Genomic DNA, 24,210 nt, shown 5'->3' with positions numbered 1-24,210 from the left:
CTTAACTTCTGGTCTATTCCTTCATTTATTCACTCACTCACTCATTCATTCATTCAGTAAGATGTATTTATTAAATATCTTCTATGTGTTGGGTCTTGCCTTTGGGACTATGATACACCGTCATGTTACTTATTACAAGAAATTTGGAGGTATTAAGACAGATAACCTACAAAAATATTGTGAGATAATCTTTTGGACTCGATGGACTCCAAGTGGTAAGATAAGAGAGAACATTAGAAAAGGGTCACAAGAAAGCAATAAAAAATCACCCTGGAAATACAGAAGAGGCAGGGTCTTCTTGGTTGAGGCACAAACTAGGGTTTAGACTCCAATGCTGAAGAACAGACAACCTGGGCTGGGGATATAGCCCAGTGGAACAAGCACTTGCCTGGCAAGCTTAAGGTACTGAGTTTGATTCCCAGGACTGGAAAAGAAAAAAAAAAAGTAGACAACTTTTGGGAGAAAATAATGAAGACAGAATAATGTGTTTTCAAGAAGAGGGAGCAACATGAGAAAAGACAAGGAGAACAGAAAGAGGATGTGAATTGGGGAGGGTAAGAAGGCACAGAGGTGAACCAGGAAGCCTGAGAATTTAGGACTATCTCAGTGCAAAGGTCCTAAAAGCCATGCTAAGGCATTTAGACTTCATGTAGAAAACAAAGGGACAGTAAAGGAGGAGGAGTATGCAGAATATGTGAGATTTTACATGAGGAGGACTCAAGGGGAGAGAGAAGGGAGGAAAATATGATGCTATTCTTTCTCAGGTTTCATGAATGAATGAATGAACTTATAAGCACACTGAGTGCCGATGTCTTCTAAGCATTGTTTATGGTGCTGGGAGACATGAATAAATAAACATTTGTTCCTGCTCTTTGGGAAAGCGGAACCTTGCAGTCCACTGGGGAAAACTGGTCCTACATGGGTAAACAGAACTCAACCTGTGCTTGCTGTGGGAGCACAGGACAGAGGCATTGAGACGTGTAAGAAGTGAGGAGGCTGCAGGCAGGCTCAGTCTAAATGGATGGATAAGAGTCTGTCAGTGACAAAGGTAGGTAAAATACAAGATGTTCAAAGATAGTAGTGGAAAGAATGAAGTGTATATCCAGAGATCAGATGCAACAGAGAAGTTAAGAGCATATACTTTAAACTCAGACTTGGAATCAGACTTCTACCTATCACTACATGGGCTTGGATAATTACATGTAGCCTCCCAAGCCTTAGTATTCTCATCTATAGTAAAACTGAAATGGGTTTACACACTCAAAACTCTCAGCTCAGTCCTGGCATAGTATAAGCTCGTTAGATTCAGTCATATAATGTATGTGACAGAACGATGCTCAGGGGTCAAGGCATCAGTGCAGAAATTCCTTCCACCCTCCATGTCTACTGTAATTCTCCATGTGATGAGAGAGCTCGCTGCTGTCCAGGGAGCCTTCTTCATAGGTATGTAATGAAGGACTGAGGATTTCTTTTCACTGACCATCAGTGGGTTGGCTGCTACCCACTGATGCCAGTTTTTTCTTCTGAGAACAGAGAACATATCACTATTTCCCATGACAGACCTTCAGATGCTTGAAGACAAGTCTTATAATTCACTGAAGCTAGTTTTTTTTTTTTTTTTTCATAGTTAGCACCTCTGGGTTATTTATCATGTTGTCAGATGAAGACTGCTTGCCTTCCCTTTCCCTCTAATTTTCCATAATATATCTTAAAAGAGAGTCCAGAATGAAATAAAATGTTCCTGAGTAGACAGATGCTCCCATCCCTTCACCATCCCTTCTGTTTGGCAGACATCATTCCTGGGCTCTTATTACCCTGCAAATGAACTCTGGTCTTTCCACAATAGTGCTGGTGAAGTGGTAGTTCATGTTTTATTTGTGCAACTGATCTTTTTCTTAACCTAGTTCAAGACTTAATATGCATCTTGTTAAGTAACATCTTATTTTGTCCCATTACAGGCAAATTGAATATTTTATCTAACTGACACATTTTTCTAAACTGGGATTTCTGCAGAATTGAAAGGGTATCCTGGACCTTGGTGCGATATTGAGAAACAAAATGTTAGACAGGACTGAACCAAGAGTAGAGGCATTGCACCCATCATCAGAGACCTTTCTCAGCCTTTGGATGAAGCTGATTATAAATATACCTAACTAGTATCCTGCAGCCTACATGACCATATCTTGTTCAGGAGGCTATTATAGGCACTTCAGACAACAAAGTAATTTCCTCAAATCAAGCTCCAAAATATCTGCTATGTTTGTTGACACTACAAACTGAAACTCCACCCAGAAAAAGAAATGCCATTTATTTTTTTCACAGTGTTTTAGTGAACACCAATGGTCTATAGGAAACTCTCACTTTCTTTCTAAGGGCTCATCATTTCTTTAATAATCTTTTCTCAAATTTGACAAAGATCAGAATCTTTGCCATATGAAAAGTGGAAAATACACTAATATCTACACTTTTGGTGTTAGAATTCCCTGTGAGTTTTCAAAAGCTGAGGTTATATCTGTATGTAATTTCAATAGCAGGAGCTTAATTTGGTTTATCTAACAAGTTGTGGTTGTACAATGCCACATCCAGATACTCTTTCATGTACCATCTTTCACTTGGTTTCAGACACCCAGATTTACAGCTCTCCCATTTTATCATTTATCCAGATTCAATTTCTTCTTCTAGATATTTGTTTAATGTTTCTGGATTAAGGAACATTTTGCCTGCTAGAGCAAACAGAAAAGCTGAGAGTTAAAAATTCTGCCTTTTCTCATCCTCTAACATTATTATACCATCTGTCACAAGCCCTGAGCCTATCCTCCCCTTGTTCTCAATCCAAAAGAAACAGCTTTAAGGAACTATTCTGCTGTCCTCAGAGTATTTTTTGAGCTGTTTTTCAAATTCAGCTTCTTTGCTGCATTATATATACACCAGTTTTACTCAGGCTTTTATTCTGGGTTACATATCCCCTTTCCAATCTTATATGTCTTTCCAAAATCTCATTCGTTAGAGTGCCCCGTGGTGCTACAGTGACCTCCATGGAGGCCACTGTGAACAAACCCAAATTGAACTGAACTACTTAACTGGCTTTTACCCATGGAATGATCTGTAATTGTATTGGCTGAAGTTCATTGTTTAGAGCCTTCTTTTCTTTGATAGTCAAAATCACTTCAGAAATCTGTAGATATGGAACTTTGTGGGTTTCTAGGGAATCTACCTTCCCAAAGCATGGGACTGAACCAAGAGCAGAGGCTTTGTATCCATCATCAGAGACCTTTCTCAGCCTTTGGATGAAGCTGATTATAAATGCACCTAACTAGTATCTTGCAGCCTATATGACCATATCTTGTCCAGGAGGTGATTATAGGTACTTCAGACAAGAAAATAAGGAGGACCTTGTTCTTAATTCCAACAATGCACTGAGACCTTCCTCTGCATTTCCCTTGGACTCACTGCTACTTGTTAAGATTCTGTCCTTGTAGGTTCTGAAGAAGTCTGAATAGCATCTCCCCTTACTGTCTCTGTAGTAGAATGAAGCAAAGAAGCCATGGGTTCTGAGATCACTCAGGCCTGCTCCTACCACTTATAAACATGTGACATTAGGCAAATACAGTAATCTCATGTCTCCCTACCTGCATTTGCCCCTGTGGAAAGTGGAGATGTTGACAGTACTACTTCACGGACTGCTTAGGGAAATTAAAAGAGATAACACATGTAAAATGTTTAGCACGGTGCTTGCTGTGGTTCTTTAGTAAGCTGCCTAATTGTTATTCTTTCTTTTTTTTTTCTCAGTGTCTAGTTCTATAGTTCCATAAGGATTAGTTCTCTGCCCACCTTTAAAGCTCAGCTAGAGGGTAGCCGCTGACACCGTCATACATAGATAAATTTTATTTTGTAACAATTGGAGATTAACAAAAAATCTTATCTAGTAAGTAGTTTTTGGTGTATCATCTGCACTTCTTGGGAAGACTAGAGCTCTTGCACCTGCACAGATTCTTTATTATCCACATCTCCAACCAGCCCCGTGCTGCCCTTGTGGTATTAAGAGCCCTTTCAGGTCAGGGCTGTGATGCCTTCAACGAGGAACCAGCTTGCAGCTAGAATGGTGTAGCCAGAAGGCAGGCGGCCACTGGCCCAGTTATCCAACACTTTCATCCTGCTTGGGTCCACTGGCAATTGGCTCTTCATTTGCTCCTGCGCCTTCATATCATGCCAAGCAACTTGTTACTAGTAGAGTCATTTATATTGACCCACATTTGTCCAAGAGTGCTACACAAAATGCAAAGTAATTTATGTCCCTCCTGAAATTCTCCAGTAATTCTCTACAATCTAGTTCAACAAGCCTGGTACATCTTAGTCCCTGCTTACCTTAAGGTGACTGGTATGTAATAGTCAGTTACTTTTCTGTGGATGAATAACAACAGAACACATGAATAACCTATTCTTTAAAATTATAGTTTTTTTTTTTTTAAGTTTTTCTTTTGTAGGTATTGCTGTTTCTCTGATGTGTATTGGTGTGCAGTTTCTCCAAGCTGAGGCTTATTTTGCTGTCTGGTTCATAACTAATTCTTTAGATGTGATTTTCTACCTCCTTAGACTCTCTGAAAAGTCCTAATTCGGTGTTTACTGCAATTTTGTTAATGCACTGGATATTGTCACTGATGGTCTGAAGCTTTAGGGTGGCATTAGAGGAATTGTAGCTGGAACCCTCAGTAGCACGGTGCGGGGCATCTCCCCCAGATTGGCTGGGGTTTAGCTGCTGGACTTTGTTCTCAGCTCCCCTGCTTATCAACTGGCTTGTTTCATTTAAAAATGTTTCTGCCAGTCTTCAGGACCCAGAGCTCTGGGTACATTGGCCTCATGTGGCTCCTCATCTATGAGGATGATAATCCAGGCAACCAGGCAGTGGCTCTGGGCTGATTCAGTCTTGACAATCCCAGGAAATGATAGCAAACCATGAGTCCATTCTATGGGCCACAGGATGCTACTGAAAAACCTCTTAACCACTTTTTTGTTTTAAGCTATGTACCTACTTATTATTGAAGAATTAGTTTTTCTTGCTCTTAAGCTTTCTTGAAATGACATCATACCCTGGGTAATCTCCATCTTGTTTTCTTTAAATTCAACATTGCATTGCAAAAACGCATCCATGATGTTCCTTTTCACAGCTGTCTGGATACTATTTGGTTGTTTGACCATGCTACAAATTGTCTATTTTCCTGCTACTAGACATCTGAAATGTCCTTGGAGTTTTGCTATTATGAATGATGCTGCTATGAACATTCTTGTATTTGTCTTCTGGGCCATGTGGGTAAGAGTTTCTCTGGAAGGTACTCTTAGGCATGAAGCTCTTGAATTGTATGGCACACAAGTGTTCAGCTTTACAGCATAAAGCCAAATGTGACAATCTATACTCCCACTGATACCAGTTTAAGTGTCCTTCTTCCTCATCCTTGCTAAATATTAGTATCTTCATATTTTAATAGTTTAAAAGTGTATTGTAGTCTGAATGTATACTTTCCTAATTACTAATGAGATCTGTGTTTTTAAGCATTCATCGATCATTTATTATCCTTTGTGAAATGAATATTTGTATCATTTGCCTATTTTCATATTGGGTTATTTACTTATTTCTTACTGATTTGTTAGCATTTGAGAATATTCTAGAATACTGCTTTTTTGGTTATATTTTTTGCTAATGTATTTTCTGAATAGGTTGTTTTTTTCATTTCACTGATGTGTACTGACTACTGAGTTGAGGTCATAGAAGATTCTGAAGTCAGAGTCTGCAGATTCTGAAGATTCAGAAGTCTTCACTTCTGAAGTTTCTTTTTTCACATTGAAGCTTTAATGTGTATGGAACTGATATGCTTATAAGGCACAAGAGTACATTTTTCCTGTTTGAAAAACCAATTGTCTCAGAATCCTTATTTTCCGTGGTCTACAATGCTACTGCTGCTTTGTAGCTAGTTTTTATACCTGTGAAATTATGCTTTCTCTCTTTGGTGACTTTCAGTAAAGCATCAAAATTGGCTCTATAAAAGTGGTGTACATTTTTTGGTAGATTTACCTATTTTTCTTTTCTTTTTTTTTTTCTTCCGGTACCAGGAATTGAACTCACAACCTTGCGCTTGCCAGGCAGGTGCTGTGCCACTGAGCTGAATCCCCAGCCCCTCTATTTTGATTTTTGGTGTTACTATAATGATCTCATCTTTGTCATTATATTTTGTTGGTGACAAAGATGATGCATAGAAATACAGCTGATTTTTCAAGTTTGATCTTATATTGAGTCACTGTGCTATTGGCTCTTACTATTTTTAATAGCTTATTTGTACATTCACTTGGATTTTCCATCTGGACAACCTATCGTCTGGAATCAATAAGAATGTGTTTCTTCCTTTGCAAATATTATGTTTCCCCGCTTTGTCTCACCGGACTGGCTGGGCTGTCCTGCACCATTTCAAACAGACGATGGAATGACAGGCAACCTTATGACTGATTTTTAAATGAATGCGTCTATTTAACAATGATGTTTGTTGCAAGGTTTTAAAAGCTATCCTTCAAATTAAGAAAGTCTTATCGCTCCTTTTGCTATTGTCTTTTTGTATCCCCAAGTAAATTTTGAATTTTGCCAAGCAATTGTCCTTCTTCTTCCATGGATAAGATAGTAAGGTTTTCCTTTTTAATTTGTCAATATGGTGATTGATATATCACACTTACATTGCCAAATTTTAAAATTAGTGGGATTAGTGTTCATTGAATTCTTTTAAAAATTTTGTTACATTTTTTGGTTTTATTGGCCCTTTTCAGTCCTTCTTTGCTTATTCTTTGTGTGTGTGTGTGTGTGTGTGAGGGGGCACTAGGGACTGAACTCAGGATTTGAGCATATTAGCTAGGTATTCTAGCACCAAGCTATAGCGTAGTACTAGGATTTGGTCATAGGACCTTCTACTGCTGAGCTACAACCCCAACCCTATTTTTTATTTTTTGAATTTTGAAAGGGATACTTGCTAAGTTGGCCAGGCTAGCCTCAGAATTGTGATCCTCCTGTCTCAGTCCCAGGATAGCTGAGTTTACAGGTGTGTTCCATACTGGGACCTGTCTTTTATTTTTAAAAAAATCACCTGGGGAGGCTTGCCTTTCATGTTTTCCTTTCCTATGTAAGGAGCCTGTGAGATACAGTGTACTCAGAGCTCTGCCTTCTCAACATCTGGTTTGCACGGAGGGTACAGACTTTTTAACAGAGTGGCCAGTGGAGCTGGAAACATGGAATACCCAACAGATGGGTGGCTGTAATTTGTTGAGCGAGCCAGTCTTCCATAGGCTGGGAGTGTCCCAGTGTGGCTTTGCTAAGCGAGCCAAACTACATGGCTGCACCATCCTTGGACCCTGAGCCATTCCTGTATCTAATCAGGTAGATAGTTCTGGGAAGTAGGTCAGGATACCACAGTGGAGCTCAGTACAACCACTTGCTTCCTCAGAAAAGAGGATGGATCCATTTACCACTTGCTGTAAAAACTGCTGAGTTCTTTGCCCTGGGCCCCTTAGCTGTAGCACAACCATCTGGGCCCATCACAGCACACCCTAGGGCTTGGGGACAGGCCACCTGTGCCACCTTGCTATGCTCCTGCTATTTGCTAGGGAGTAAGGAACTCCCTTCCCTTGATGCACCGAATTCCACCATTTATGCCTAGCATTCCCTGCTTGCTTCATGGACTTTGGATTCCTGTTACTCCTGGACGTTCGCTATAAGATTAGAGTTCTTTCCTGACAATGTCCCATGTTATTAGATAATATTTTATTAGGTGATAAAATATTGGTGGTTCCACTTTTATGGCCACCCAAATTCAATCAGACTACTTGAGAATCACTGAGGGACCTCAAGCCTTCCCCTGCTTGGTGGACCATTGAAAGCACAGTGACCAGCATGGGTAAGGAGTGACAAGAGTGTGTAACCTTGAACTCACTGCCTTGCAGTACACTTGGAGAACAAACAGTTATGGAAGTTTGCCTGAAGGATAGTCTTTCCCCAAAACCTATTCCCCCATTCTGGCAGACTGTCAAAAAGGCATATGCCTGAACCGTGATGTTTTGCTGTCATTTTGAACTGCTTGTGCTGAATTATTGCTGTTTTCTTGCAAGCTAACATCTGAGTCTACACTGAGATTCTTATATGGACCAAGTGTGTGAATTTCGTGTATTATGTGTATTTATAGAAACCATCTTAACTCTTTTCTAGGGAATGAAGTTATAAATGATTGTGAATTAATGAACAAGTGAATACAGTTTGAGAAGCTGTGGACCATCCAGTTGGGTTTTATGATAGGAACATATAAAGAAAGTGCAGGAATTACATTTGTTTGAACATCATTTATATGCCAGTCCTTGGCCAGGTGCTTTACTAACATTATAGCATTTAATTTTTTCTTCACACTATTCCCATTAGGCGGGTGGTACTGGTCCCATTTTACAGATGAGAAAACTTGGCCGTTGTATACTGGTGACATCAATATTCAAGCTCAGATGTGTCTGATTCTGATACCTGTGTTCTTTCCAGGACTCTTTGCTGTTCCATTATCGAGGAAATACAATTCCTTCTGTTTCTCAGCAGCAGGCAAGATGAAAACCCAGGAGAGTGGGCCAAACTGCTTCCCTCTTCCTGGCTAGGTTTTCCTTGAAATCTCTCATTTGAGTGTGTGTCCCTGCTGCCATCTGCTGGCAGCCTTGCTCGCCTGTGTTGTGTCTGCAAATCCCTCAATCCTTGTGAAGGTGAAATCCCTGGGCTTCAAAAACAGGCGAGAAGCTGAATGCAGACAACCAGCTGACACAGGGAATAAAGCTCTGTGGGAGGAATAATGGTCCTCCACCTTCCTGGGGGAAAGCACCTTTGAAGCTGCTGTCAGGTTTCACCAGATTTCACTCATCTCCAGGGAATGACAAAGCCCAGGTTTGACATCCAGCCACCCAAGCTTGGATGGTGGTCTCGTGCTAGACTGGGGACATCCATGGCCCCAGTCTGTAACGCTGACCACCACCCTGACAACCAATGAACCACAGGTAGGTAGCACAAGTGCCTTGATGATGAAGACTCTTAGTGGCTGGTGAAGCCAGGCTTGGCCTCCTCGCAGAAAGGAGTGACACCCAGGGGAATCAGGCTACTGCACATGCTGGTCCTTACCTGGGCACCCGGGACTGCAGGTGACTCCAGAGCCTTTGTTAAAAATGCCACACACACACACCCTGTGAAACATAATGGTTTATTATCTGGGGTAGATTGTAGAAAAACAGATTTCTGTTTTTCTTTCCTGGACAAAATGAGGGGAACCCATTTTGGGGGGCAGGGGAGCTTATTTCTGACTGTTGGGGAAGAAAAGAAAGCAGGAATTGTTGCCACGACAATTAGGAGCTCATCAAAGCCTCATTTTGCTCATCAGCCATCAGGGCCCTCCGTCTGCACTGCCCCCCCACCCCGCGGTCCTCTAATTCAATGCCCGCCTAATGAATAACTCCCAGGAACAAAAGACTCTTTCAGCCGGCTCACATAATTATTAGAGGAGCCTTGCCTAACTGTCGCAGGCTACTCCTGTTTTCAGGCCTGTCTCTAAATTTGGTTATTCACAACCTTTATAGCTCAATATTATTGCCTAACTGTGATCATTTTCTAATTATCCTAATAATACCTATTAAATAATTCCCATTAAATCATTTGAACCGGAGCAGCACAGGCCAGCTCAAATACAACTTAACCTAATAAGCATTGGTCATTCATTAAGCAACAGGCCAATCTCTTAAAGGGACTAGATAGAATATTGAACGCAAAGGAATATTATTATTGCACAAATGTTATTACGGGTTAGAGTGTATTAATTTTGATGGCCTGGCTTGCATATCTTCCGTTTGGTTTCCTTTGGGGCCGCTCTCCTTGACTTGACTCTATTCGTCTCCAGCTCCTTGTTGATCTGCATCTGTCACCCCCATGAGGACATTCAAGGAGAAAAGGCCCATAAACTTAACAGCGGAATTAAATTACCAATGATATAAAGGGAATGAATAGAATCTATCTTCTGACTAGTTTGGCACACCTTTGAACACTCTGCCAGCTGGTCAGATTTCTTTAGGTATCATTCAGAATAGCTTTTATCCTTCTTTCTTTTCTTTCTTTCTGACATCTGGAGATGAGGGAGATTTTCAGAAGCTTTATAAATGGTACGTATAATTTAAATTTCAAGCAATAACAATTAGAGAGACAATTCTTTAAAAGCGTATGTGTGTGGATCCTTAATAATATGTTGTAAGATAATATTAGGTAGCATTCTTTGAGAGTCTACAGTGTAGTAGACACTCTGGTATTTTGCCCATTAACACCCTAATTCTCAAAATGGCCTAATATGTAATGTGGGGATTATTATCTCCGTCTTTCAGATACGGCTTCTTGGGCCAGAGAGGTTAGGTGACTTGCCCAGGACAGTCAGCCTAAATGAGAAGGAACAGACTTTGAACACAGGGCTCTTTGATGCCTACAATCCACTTTTCCTACCATGCGTTGTGTCAGCATGTGTCGTTAACAGCCAAGTGAAACGTGCTCTAGATTCCCAGTATGTCCTTCTCATTCCTGAGGCTCCCTCGAGATTCCTAAAGACAAGCAGCAGAGCCTCTTGATCGGGAATATTGCCAAACACCGAACAAGGGAAGTTCATCCCACCAAAAAGTCCCAACAGCAGCTATGGAGACAGGCCGTGACTCAGTTCAAGCAGCGAGAGACACTCATTGTTTTTGTAAAGAGGCCTAATTCTGATTGACAAATGTGGGTTCTCTTTACAAGGAAGTCCACTGTGTAACTTAGTAAGAAAAGGAACAAATACTGGTTAACCATTTACCCTGGGTTAGGCAGGAGGTGAGCTTTCACGTAAATGTTTTTCCAATCTTCACTACAAATGCAAGAAACAGGAATGACCATCACTCTGGCATCATAAGCAAGAAACTGAGGTACAAGGGGTAGAGTTTGCCCCTAACATTTCCCTGCTAGCTACTGACAAAGGAACCATGCAGCTACGGACCCTATCTCTGGGGGCCCTGTGGGAGGCTCTGGAAGTGACCCTCACACCTCTGCAAGTTGTGTGAGCTTCAGGTCTCAGAAAGTCTGGATCTGCCTCTGCTATCATCACCGTTCTCTAGTAATTGCACTTTGAACAGAATTGAGAGGCTCCCCTCTCACTAGAGAGCTCACTACAGAGAACACAGAGACACGAACACCGAGTGTTGGCACACAGAGGTAGGAGTTTTCAACGCTCTATTGTTCACATTCAGTGTCACCAATACAATAGAAGGAAGGCTTCATGGCACAAAGCCAAAGAGACAACCCCCCAACACACTCCGAGTGCCCCTCCTATGCCTCAGCCACATGGCTGCTGGGAGAGTGTCCAGAAAACTTAGATGTCCTCGTCACCCCTTACGTGAGAACGCCTTGCCGGCTCCTTTTTTGTTAAAGTATTTCCTGTCTTGTCCTTGGCAGGTGCTGCCCCCTCTGTGGGAACAGTCTTCTCACCTCTCTGCGGACCCCCTGTTCCCCTCTGATGCTCACCTCCCTAGGTCCCCTCCCAGCACCCGGGCCTCAGGTCCTGGGTCTGTTTCCATTGCTCCCTCATGCTGTCCTGTCCCAGTGCTTGTCCCACTACATTGTGGCTTATCTGCTTGCACGTCTGAACCCTCGGTGGACTATAAACTTCTCAAGGCAGAAACTGCACCATACAAATTGTTCCCGACCCAGTGTCTGGACGTCTAGCACATAGAAGGTCATCTCCAGAGGAGCACTGTGTTCGAACAGAAGAATCTGAAGCTCTCAGGGGGATGGCTACCATCTGCTGCTTTACCTTGGGCCATGTGCTAATTAAATTAAGCATCATGTAATTTCTTCTTTAATCTTTTTTATTTTATTTTACTTTTTTGAGATGGGGTCTCACTACGTAGTGCAGGTTGGTCTTGAACTGACTTATGTAGCCCAGGCTTGCCCTGAACTCATGGTCATCCTCCTGCTCAGTCTCCCAAATGCTGGGATTATAGGCATGCAGTACCACGCCCTGATAATCTTCATTTCTTATCTTTGACATAGGAAACCATGACTGTGCCCATTTCAGATAAGAAGATGAAAGTTTATCAAGTGAGTGGCCCAAGGTTTGCAAAGGGAAAGGAGAGACCAGGACTGGCTTTGAGTCACCAAATACCCAATGATTTCTCCTGAATTTGCCGTAACCCCTAAATTGCAAAGAACAGTCATTCAGTGCAGCAGACCTGGGTATACCAGAAGTCCAGGTACAAGGCCCACGGACTGATCACTGCCAGAAGGAATCTCAAATGGCAGTACTAAAGAGTGAAGCAGTGTGGGCTTAGCACTGCCCATCCACTTTGACAGATCCCAAGTGATGACAGGTTTCCCTTGTGTTGTCCATGATAAGACCATCACTATTCTCAGACTGCAGACCCAGACCCATACCTGCCGCCCAGAGCTGCTAGGATGGACACTGTACCTGCTTCTCCTCGCAAGGCCTTCTCCAGCCTCACACCCTGGATCTCTGATGCCCTCTGTCGCTCTTCCACTTCTTCCAGCTGCCTCCAGATGGCCTGCAATGCCAGGATCACATGTCACAGGGGACCCTGGACACAGTCATACAAGGAGGGTGATTCTGTAGCTGACTGTCCAGGAGGGTGATATTGCTGCCCTGATAAACTGAGCAAGGACCTCTGAACACCCAAACAGCCAGACCTGGATGTCTCCTTCTTTAGTAAGAGGCATAAAGCATGGAGGCTGTGTGTGAGTTCCATCTGCCCCCAAGTAGACATTAAAACACTTCCCTGTGATGCAGCCAATCATACCAGAGTCCTTTAAGACAGGGGCTAGGTGGTTGTTGTGATACTGGGACTCCTCAGGGCCCACAGCTTCTGACTATGGTCATGGCACAGTGACAGGGCTGCAGTACCACACAGAGTAGGGTGGGGGCTCGCACAAATATAGTGTCTGCTCACTTTCTATTTCCCAGGAAGAACAAAACTGTACCTCCTGACAAGGAGACCTGGGCCAGCTCCAGGGGCTTGGTGTTCATTCTTGGGTTGCCCTGCTTTTGTCCTTAGCTTCAAATGGAACTTGCTGCTTCTTGCACTCCAGGCTGATGCCAGAGTGCTGCCACTGTAGACATGCACTGTGGCTTCGTTCCCAGCAAGGTGCAGAGACAAGACCCGAGCTATTTAACCCATTCCAGAATAGCTCCTACTCTGTTTAGATTCACCACGAGCACCCAGGAAGGTTTGGGACCATGGCTGGGTTTGCATTTATGTCTACTTTTCTTCAGCTAATCTTCTTTTGGGTCGATGAGGAAGGACATTTGGGGAAAGCCATAAGTTTTGTTCGTCCCCATCAGTGTTCTTTGCTTTCTCTGCCATGCTGCCAAAAGGCACACTCCTTGGCAGCACAGGCTTTGCACCTGGCAGCAGAGGTGTATTAAAGGCAGGGGGAGCACCTGTGTCCTCCTCTACTACACTTCGACTGTCCCACTCCCCTTCCTCTTCAACCCCGCATGCTCCTCTCAAGTCCCAGGTCCAGGAGCTGAGCTACCTCTGACTCTGTGAGGAGATCTAATCAGGGTTCCAGCTAGGAGCATATGAATCCCAAACATAAAATATAAAGTACAGGGGGATTCTATCATATAACTACTCTTGTGTCCTCTTCCTGTCTCTTTTTTAAAGACAAGTCTATCTTCATAAATCCATCTCTTGCTAGTATGGTATAGCACTGCTAAAGAATGGAAACATTTAACTGACTTTATTCATAATAACTGGTTCTTATGCAGTTACAGCTACTTGGTTGTTACGGACTAAACAGTATTCCCCCAAAATTCATATGTCGAGGCCCTACTCCCAATGTGACAGTGTTTGGAGACAGGGCTTGCAAGGACGTAATAAAGGTTAAGTGAGGCCATAAGGGGGGAGCCTTCATCTGATAAAATATGTGCCCTTATAAGAAGAGGAAGAAAGCCTAGTGGCTGCCCTTCCTCTCAAAAAGACCAGAGGAAAAGCACCTGTCTACAAGCTAGAGTGGAGATCTCACCAGACACCCAATCTGACAGCACCTTGAGCTGGGACTTTTAGCCTCTAAAAATGAAGGAATAGATGTTTGTTGTATAAGCCACTCCATCTGTGGTATTTTGCTATGGCCACCCAAGAAGACTGACCCACTGGTTATTCTGTAGGTATTAAGGATCAAAAAGGGTCACTCTGGGTGCTGGCAGGTTAGGACTCAAAAGGCCATTGTAATTCTTCTCTTATTACCACTTTCCACCTGGAGTATGAAATTGCCATGTTTGCCAGTCGGTAGCATAAAGACTTGTTTTGTTCTTAGAAGGAAAAGCTGAAATGCTCCAAGGAAACCTGTTTTAGAAGTTGACACAGAGGTGAGCTCATAGGAGTTGTCTCTGTCCATGGGGTGCAGGTGGCCCCTGAGTCAGCTACTAGGAAGGGTACAGGGGACTCAGTGACTTCCTTCTTGGTATAAACAACTCACACGATGCTACAGTGTGGGTCTGGAATGTCCCCCAAAGGCCCAATATCACAGGCTTGGTCTCAGCCCGTGGTGCTCTTCGGAGGGAACTTAGGGAGATGTGGCCCAGTAGAAATTAAGTCACTGGGACTGTGCCCTAGGAAGAGGCACTGTACTGAGACCCCAGTCTCTCCTCTTTATCTCTCTTTTCTTCATGGCCACCAGAAGGTAAGCAAGTTGCTCCACCTTGAGCTCCCTACCCTGGTGTGCTGCCTCACTGTAGACCTACAGCAGCAGGACCGACTGATCATGAACTGGAACCTGGACACTGAGAGACCAAATAAACTTTTCATCTGTTCAAGTTGATTGTCTCAAGTATTCTGTTATAGTACTAGGCAGGTGACCAACACCCAGGATTACATGGCCAGAGAAATGGCATAACTGGAGAAAGTGATGGAAAGGTAAATGGATTAAGTGGTCATTCTAAGTCCTATTGTCCTGAAATCCAGCTGTTCTTCAGGACTCACTTGGGATCCTCAGGTAGATGCAGAATGTCTAGAATTTCTGCTTTGTTTTTCCTGTCTCTGATGGAACTGAGCAGATCCTCTTGGGCAGAAATGTTTGGAGTAAACCACCAAGCCAGAAAATCTATACTAGAATGCAGGATACTTATGTCTTCAGCTAATCCTGCAATGGAAACAACCCCTCATAGCTGTCAGTTTCACAGAGACATAGTCAGGGGGTTGGTGGCAGAATAGTGTCCTTGGAGAGGACAAAATGAAGGTAATCATCATATGTCAGTCAGGTCCAGCAAGCCCCAAGGCCATGAGCTGGCTCTTTTTTCAACCTCACTTTTCAGGACGCTGACCGCACATGGAAAGGTGGCTGGGCACTGACCAGCTCAAGACCTGGGCTCCCCAGCCCTAGAGCCCCACTAGGGATGGAGCTGGGGCCTTCAGAATGGTCACAAACCTGGTGCCTCAGAGAAGAAAGGCTGACTTTTCTCCAACCCGCCTTTTCCCCATCCCAGTACGGATGCCCAAAGGGCGTTCATATCCTGATTCCCAGGACCCCAGACCCAAGCCCACTCACTCATCTCAGGTTTGTTTTCTGACCTGAGCTTTATGAAGTCTTTTCAATTCTTCTTGCTTAACCAACTGCTTTGTTGCTTTTTCCAGCTTCCTTCTTTTCTTGAGTGTCTTCTTCTCCTATGAATACCAGTAGAGAAGAAAAAACAGGACTGAGAAAAATGGGATTGAAATTTACAAAATATCATCACCTTTCCAATGGTTCTTAGCTGTTGCTCCACTGCTGGAATAATGATGTCCATAAGAGTTTCTGCAATGATGGAAGTGACCTATATCTATGCTGTATAAAATGTAGATGTCACTAGCCTGCTGGGCACTGGAAATGCAGAGTGTGAAGAAGAAATAAAACTTCATTTATTTTAAATTTAAATATAAATTTAAGTAGAAACATGTAGCTAGTAGGTTCTGGAATAGGAGGTGCGTGCAAGTGTGTGTGTGTGCGCGCGCACGCGCGTGTGCAAGTGGGAGTAGCTGTAATGAGTACTGACTGGGTACAGTTGAGGAAAGGAATAGTATAAGAATTATACTTCACATGTCTGCTATCCTATCACCCAAGCACGATGGACCTGGGATAGATAGGTAGGCAAAACACACACACACACACACACACACACACACACACACACTCAATACATGAAAACCAATTAACTATATAGCACTTAGGTTAGGTCTACAATATCATTAAACCTATGAATAGAAGAATAGACATTTAAATAACTTCAACAAAAGTGTTCCTTGGTTAGAGGTAGGCACAAAGTCTTTTGGCCTTATCTCACTTTGCTGTCACTTGGTTTCAACTGTACCTGGGCATGGAGAGAGAGAGAGAGACAGACAGACAGAGACACAGAGAAGGAAGCAGGAGGAGAGAGAGAGAAGGAGAATTCAAATTTTCAAATTCAATACATGTAAAATAGATGTCTGGATCTTGATGGTATCACTTTACTTCCAGGTTTTAGACACCAAAGAAAGTAGAAGTGGTGATATGGCCAGTTCTACCATTGGCAAGTTCAGGGGACATTTCTGATCAGAGAAGTAGCACAGTAAGTGCGGAGTCCTGAGCCCAGAAGCCTGGAAAAGCTGCCATCAAATCCTGGCTTAACTGTATGTGGTTCAGCTGGTCTCTCAGATTTCTGAATGTCGGAGGTCTCTTGCGAGGAATGAGAGTGATTCAAAAGGGTATAAGGATGAAATGAGATGATACAGGCCACGCCCTTTACAGAATGCATGGAAAAGGAATGGGATAAATACTCAGTAAATAGCATGATTTTTATTATCAGCATGTCTGTTATAAGTTAGTGTGCTTACTTTTTCTAAAGCTTATTTTGTGTATATGTGTAGGCACATATATTTTATATTCACACTCACATATGCATCCTGCATACACAAAATAAATGCTCAAACTGGGATTGTATTGACTTTGCCTTCTCTTAGCAAACATATCAACTTTCTGTATATTAGAATGAAGGTTAAAGCATGCTAAATTTTTTTTTAAACACTGGTAGAAACAAATATTGACTTTAAAAATTGTGATAGCTAGCCTGGTGCCTAAGCACTCAGCACTTTGGGCGAACTGACTGCTTTGTAAGTGCTTCTAACTCCTTGAGTGGAGAATAGAGACCTGAAAAACCTTGCCACAGCAATCTGGGTCCAGAACAGAGCCAGAGACTATATCTTGACAGCACATATATTTCAGGATCTTGCGGCTCCTTGTCACTCAGTCCCCTTTCCCGTGGATGTGGATGGACAACCCACCACTTTTCTTAGGAAAGCATCTAGCTTGAGGCCTCTCACTCTGTGCAGATCATCAGGGAAAATGCTCATTCAGTGTCAAAATTTGTTTTTCTAGAATTCTCCTTAGCACTTAGTGTCCAAAATATCTTCATCCTTGCATGGAAACTTTAGCTTTCACAATTCAACTTACTCCACATCACATCCTCTTCAGTCCTAGGGGATTCGCTTCAGGTTGGTCATCAACTGTTCTACCAGAGGGTTCTGGCCTTTTGTGCAGGGATCTCTCCACTAGGCAGCTCTGATCTTTAGGAAAAGGCTGGAATGGGCAAGGGGTGGTAGGGATCAACAGTGGCTGCTACCCAGAGGTTATCTAGCTCAATCTTTGTGGAGAGTCAGTTCATTTAGTCAACAAGTATCTCTGGGACTTCCATCATTCTAATTTATGTAATACATCCCAGCATTTACAGAGAGCTATGTGCCAGACACTGTACTAATACTTCACCTGTATTATCTCATGGATTCATTGGATTGTACTTACTTGACAAATATAATAATCAAAACTCAGAGGGAATAAATACATGGCCCAAAGTGAGACACCTATTAACTGGCAAAGGATTTAAGTCCCAGCAGGCTGGATCTAGTATCCACATCTGCATGTAGTCTATACTACCTTTTCTTAGGCCTCACACTGTAGGGGCACATCAAGGGTCCCTGTGCTAGAGTGGGTGGGTCCTATAAGAAAGAAAGGCCATTTCCCCTAAAGGGAGACTTTTTAATACAACTTCCGGTCATCCCAATAGCGCCATCTTAGTGCTTCCCAACAGCAAAACGATCAAATCCTGACTGCTTTCTCAAGAGTCAGCAAAATGAAGCCTGCAGGTAGAAAGGAAGTCATTTATCATCTTTTATTTAAAAATATGAGAAGAATGATGCTTTATGAGCAAACACTCACACAGGATTATGATAGGCCAGGCTTTGTGTCCCCCACCATCCCCGAGAAGGGGGATTGAACCCAAGGCTTTTGAATTAAGCTACATCCTCAGCCCTTTTTTAAAATTTTGAGACAGGGTCTTGCTAAATCACTAAATTGCCCAGGATGGGCTCGAACTTACAGTCCTTCTACCTCAGCCTCCTGGAGTGCTGGGATTACAGGCTCAGTTTTTATGTCCTCAGTGATGTTGAAGATACAGAGGGGAAAGAAGCTAAGGGTGAGCACAGGAAAAAAACAGTAAATAAAAAGGCAGAGAGCTGGCAGGACCAAAGACAAGCTGCCACATGTCTTCCTGTCTTGGTCTCTGAGATCCAGACGTGTGTTTGGGAGAGGCCGACAAAAGGAAGAGGCAGAGAGAACAGAGTCTGTCTCCAGTTTCCTGTGCAAAGCTAGCACGGGCTCTGCGCCACCTGGCTGGGGACACACCTGTGTGGGACAGAAGAGACAAAGAAACCAGTGGACAGAAACCTCCCCTCGTTCTTTCAGAGTGAGCCTTTGGGAAGTCATAAATGAGGTGTGCTTTTGCCAGCTTCCATTCCTGTAAGATCTGGACATGTCAGGAGCCAGGCGAAGTGGGTACACTTTTACCACATGGCCAGCTTCAGGGACAACTAGCTCCGTGCTGGGCCAGCAGGAGGACAAGGAGCTATTTGTGAGGCTGGGCCTAGACTCTTCCATTCTTTTATTCTCCATGAGTATCAGGATGGCAGATGCTGGGCTCTGTGTCTCATTTGAATACAGAATTAACTTAGGGTCACTCAAGGAGAAGCAGGAGTAGTAAGGAACCCCAGAAATCCACACAACACACATCATTTGTGCTGAGTACTGAACTAATCAGAGAAGCCCACATTTAGAAATGAGAAGTTTGTACTCATTCTCTCTCCATCTCTCTCTCTTTCTCTCTTTTCCCTTCCTCTCTCTCTTGTCCCAGCTTCCTCCTGGCTTGTTCCAAGCTGGGCCATGGGGAGTTGGAACCCTTGAGTGACTTGAGGTGATGCCAGAGTTTCTAATGCCAGATATGGAAAAGTTGAGTCTGAGTAAATAAATTTGTCCCCCCTCCCCAATCCTCCTCACTCCTCTAAAAAATAAACATTGCCAGAGCAGTGAACCACTTCTCTGTCCACAGGGAAGCATTTTAGGTCCAGCCATTCAGCACCCCAGCCCGAGTCCCATGGAAAGGTTCCAGCCCCAGTGGGTAAAGAAAATAGCAGTGAGCTCTTATGGACGCTTGTCTCCACGTACGTGACCTACAGACATATCTACAGATACACACATATGTTTGTGCTTTTGATCTATGGGAATGAGAGTTGTTAAAATATTAACATTCACCAAGCAAAGAGTACTGCAGCCTCCCCAGCGGGCACATAGCTAAGTCCCTTCCCCTGTAGGATCCTGGGGTGCCCATGTCTAGATGCAACTGCATGGTTCATTTTCCTAGTCCTGCTTGGAATAAACATAACATTTTCCATGCAGTCTGCCCCAAGTGCTTCTTAAATGAAGCTGCGCCTCCCTTGGGGACATATGCATCTGCTTGTTGTGATTTTTCAATGGTTTTCTTGTTGGGCCACGTATTAAACCCACTTTAAGAGCTGCAGTCACCAAATGGTTTCAACTAAATATGTGGGGTTTTTTGTTTGTTTGTTTGTTTTTCTTCCCCAATTCGAGTCTCTGGGAAAATGTTTTGAAGGAGACAATTCCTGGGGGGTTCCAGGTAAAAAGAAGGGCTGCTGTCAGATGCAATTAAAGCGAGAGCCTCCTGGTGAAATCTCTGCAGCTGGAGCCCACATTGGGTCTGAAATCTGGATGGTAAATAGTTCCCTTGGGCCAATGTCCTGCTGGGTTTTCCAAGTGATGTTACCTGTGACCCCAGGGAAAGCTGGGGATCAAATTCTTCATCAGCAGAGGAGGAGGTGGTAGAAGAGAGAGAAGAGGTGGCCTCTGTCACCTGCACTCCGACACGGTCATGCTTGGATCCTGAAATGGGAATAGAAGAGTTCACCGAGCTATTAGCGGCTTTTCCTGCTTCATCCCCAAAGCTGCCCTCCTGCCCCTTGCTGCTCACCGCACTCCCTTCCTCCCTGCACCTGCCAGGGGCTGGGGGAGGCAGTACCTAAGGACAACTGCAAATTTGGCCCTCCACGTTAATTACATTTCTGGATCACTTCCAAGAGCTTTGCAGCTCTCTTCTCACATTAAAAAAAAAAGTATTATGCAGAAATCAATTAATTCCTTAAACACCATGTATATAGTGTGTGGTGTGTTTACAATGCATTCAGAGATGAAATCTATTATTAAAATGCATGTCTGAAGTTAGCTGAGTTACCTAAACGCTTGTGTAAGGTTCATTCTGCAGAGTAATTGAATGCAAAAAAAAAGTCAGAGCCAGCTCTTAAATCGCCCTTCTGCGGCTCACAGCATCTGGCACCCATTTTTACTACATGACATCTGCTCAGTGTAAAAGAGCTGGCGTCAGAATGTCTGGTCATAGAAAAAAAATCCCAAATGTAATCAGAAGCAAAAGGACTCTAAGCCTAAGGTTTTATCACATAGTCTCATGCAACATAAATATTTCATTAATTATGGCTAAACAAATGCCACTTTTATTTTCCCAACTTGCAGATATTATCACATCATCGAAGTGATGATTCCAGTGCCAGGAAAGGCGGTTTCAGATAGGGATGGCTCAACAATGCTGGGCCTGAGGGAGAGAGCTGAGGTCCAGGCCATGCCAACCTCTGAATAAGAGTGAGACGGCTGGGGCAGCGATGCGCCCCTGTTAACCAGAATCTCTTTGATCTGGCTGGGGACCAGGTGTGATAAGGGCTTCCAGGTGCCACCGGAGACTTTCATTTTTCTCAGCAAGAACATCTGCCTCCATGCATCTACCTGATGCAGAGCTGGTGATTAATATCTGGATCAAAACCCACCCTGGACTCTGAATATCAGAACAAGCAAGGACTCCATGATAAGAAACTTACTCATCCTCATTCTGCGATGTCAGCTTGTGTCTGAATAGAAATTTATACTGGGTGGGGGGGGAGGAGACACAGTTCCAAGTCAGCTAACATTCTCTCCAGCTTGCCTTCTCTTCCCCATAATTTTCAACTATTTATCCCAGTGGGAGAGGCCAAATTTTACAAAATAAGGGTAATTTTAACCTCCAGGAGCACATTTACATATGCTGTTATTCAAACCAAAATAATGCAAAACATGTATATAATAACACAGCCTCTCTGGGGAGGGAGCTCAATGTTTTCCACTTTAATTTGCCAGATGGGAAGGCTCAGGTAAAGATAGAATCAGAAGCCAGCATAATAATGGGAAGGAGGCACTGTTTAGTGGGGAGCTGACTGTTTCCCAGTCCCAGCCACTACATAACCATGGAATACTTCAGTCGCTGAGTGTTTACTACTTAGTGTGAAAGGAACTAACCTTGAGTTTCTCCTGATCATGACTTCTAACTTGGAGAATTACTGTGAGAGAGTAAGGAAAATCAAAGCAAAGTGCCCAGCACAGCAGCTGGTACATCTGGAGGGGCTGAACTGAGTGTAGTTCTCAACATAGCCATCATCACCGCCATCAATCCCAATATTAGTAAAACTCCCTGATTAACCTTCCTTTATGGAAAAAGTACAGATTGAAAGTTGTAACTTTTCCTAACTTTCAGAAAAACCATTTTCCTGCTGAATTTCATTTTGAAATTGAGGAGATAATGCATCCAAATATAGCATATTGCTTAAGCTGATGGCAAGAACAAAGTTATACAGTTGCCTCTGTCTCTCCCGCTTTACTTTTTCCATCACAGAACCAATGTTTCTGGAGTTTGCTTTTTCATTTGCAAAGTTTTAAGAACTTTGCTGATTGTTCTATGCTGGCTGTGTTTGGGTGACTAACTCAGGAATTGATCTCCTGCCACAAAGCACTAGAAATCAGGAAAAAATATGTGAGGCATCTTTTTCCAGACATCAGACAAAAGGCAATGCAGAACTGGATTAAAGGCAAGAACAGAAGCCACTGAGGAAATCCCTACAATCACAATGGCTTTCTGCCTGGAGGCCCTCTCCAGATCACAGTGCAGGTAGGAAGAACCTAAACAAAGCATAGCAGGTTCACTGAGTTGAAAAGATAGATCAGAATTTAGGCAAGCTAAGGCACATGGAATGTGTGAGGCAGAGCATGAGAGAGAAGGAGCTATCCAAGGGAAGAACTCCAGAAATAATCATAGAAGTCCTTCTGCATCTATTGCTTCATAGTACCCTGAAGATGCACAGAGAAATTCCATGAGGTTAGGCAAGTAGTACACAATATCAAATGTTCTCGTGGGATGGGGAGATGTTTAATTCTACCTAACCAAGGTAGAACAGACATTTGAGGCATTAGAGAACACAGAAGAGTCACATTTTATTGACAGGAATAAATTAGCCTAAAAGTTATTACAGATACACCTTAACAAAGCTTAAAAACAAGCGTTATGCCAGGCACATAGGTACACATCTGTAATCCCAGCACTCTGGGAGGATGATACAGGAAGATTGCAAATTTGAGTTTAGCCCGGGCAACTTAGTGACTTAGTGAGACTGTGTTTCAAAACAAAATAAAAGAAAAAGAAGAAACTTGGGCTGGGAATATAGATCAGTGCAAAGTCTCTGAAAGAAAGAAAGAAAGAAAGAAAGAAAGAGAGAGAGAAAGAAAGAAAAAAAAGATTTCCTACTAATCTATCCATAACTGTGTAAAGTTTGTAACGTTCCTATCCTATTTCATAAATGGATGTATGTTTATTATTATGTGTTTCCTACAACAACCATTGAGAATAGTTAATGATTTTTCAATAGGTCACTCATGTATAGCTCTATTTATTTTCTTTAGAAGCCACTTTGAAGATACCAAAGTATAGCACAACAACTCTTGATAATCTCCTACCTCTTTTGTCTCTAACACACTATTATTTGTCTGTTTTCCTGAGAAACTATTTTGTAGATAATAATATGTAAAACGATAACCATTGATAATTTCCTACCATTTTGTCTGTAATTTGTTAAGTCCCCCCTATTATTATGTTATCCTTCTTTTATTCTTTAAAATAAAAAAAAAAAGAAAAAAAGAAAGAAAGGAGGGAGGGAGGAAGGAAGGAAGGAAGGAAGAACAGCAGCCTTGAAAGGACCAGTTACTTTACTGCCTGCTACATGTCCCTTATCCACTATTTAACATTCTTTCAATACAGACACAAAATCTAGACAATATAATGCTAGTCCAGGAGCTGGTCTACATTTACTAGGTGTGTAAAGCAGTAGGAGATGCCTTATAATCAAAAGAAAACCAGTCAATAAAAGTCAACCCAGAAGTGACAGAGATAATATAATCAGCAGACAAGGATTTAAAAACAGTTGCTATAAATGTCAAGAGTTTAAAAAGAACCCTACCAAAAACTTGTTAGAACTAAGAAATGAATTTAGGAAAGTTGTAATATACAACTTTACATATGAAAATCAAAATTTACATATGAAAATTTACATATGAAAATCAGTAGCATTTCTATACACTAATAACAAATTATTTTAAAAATGAAATCATAGAAACTCATAGAAGCAGAGTAGAATGGTAGTTGGCATGATTACGAAGTGAGGAATAAAAGGATGTTGGTCAAAGAATTTAAAATTTCAGTTAAATGGAAGGAATAATTTCAATGAGATCTATTGTATAATGTAGTGATGATGGTCAATAATGTTTTGTGTTCTTGAAAATTGCCAAGTGAATAGATACCAGAAAATGTAAGCATGTGAGGCAATTCATATGTTAATTAGTCCTACTGAGTCATTCCACAGTGGATGCACTGCAAAGTATCATATCTTGCAAGATAAATATAACAAGTTGTGTCC

General features: G+C 42.5%; 1 protein-coding gene across 4 annotated transcripts in view; it reads right to left on the bottom strand.

Annotated features, from left to right (window-relative positions):
- Mical2 (microtubule associated monooxygenase, calponin and LIM domain containing 2) overlaps positions 1–24,210 on the bottom strand; it is a 203,410-nt gene that overhangs the window by 12,962 nt on the left and 166,238 nt on the right. For all 4 annotated transcript variants that reach the window (XM_005380297.2, XM_005380295.2, XM_005380296.2 and 1 more), the window contains 3 exons: positions 20,193–20,308; positions 15,640–15,732; positions 12,522–12,615 (listed from right to left, as the gene is read on the bottom strand). In XM_005380297.2, coding sequence (XP_005380354.1) covers positions 12,522–12,615; positions 15,640–15,732; positions 20,193–20,308 — 303 coding nt within the window. The remainder of the gene's footprint in view (positions 1–12,521; positions 12,616–15,639; positions 15,733–20,192; positions 20,309–24,210) is intronic.

The sequence above is a fragment of the Chinchilla lanigera genome, unplaced genomic scaffold (genome assembly GCF_000276665.1).
Source record: "Chinchilla lanigera isolate Chin_1 unplaced genomic scaffold, ChiLan1.0 scaffold00013, whole genome shotgun sequence".
Lineage (NCBI taxonomy): Eukaryota > Metazoa > Chordata > Mammalia > Rodentia > Chinchillidae > Chinchilla > Chinchilla lanigera.
Note: the sequence above shows the minus strand (reverse complement) of the source record. Positions and strands in the feature narration are given on the sequence as shown.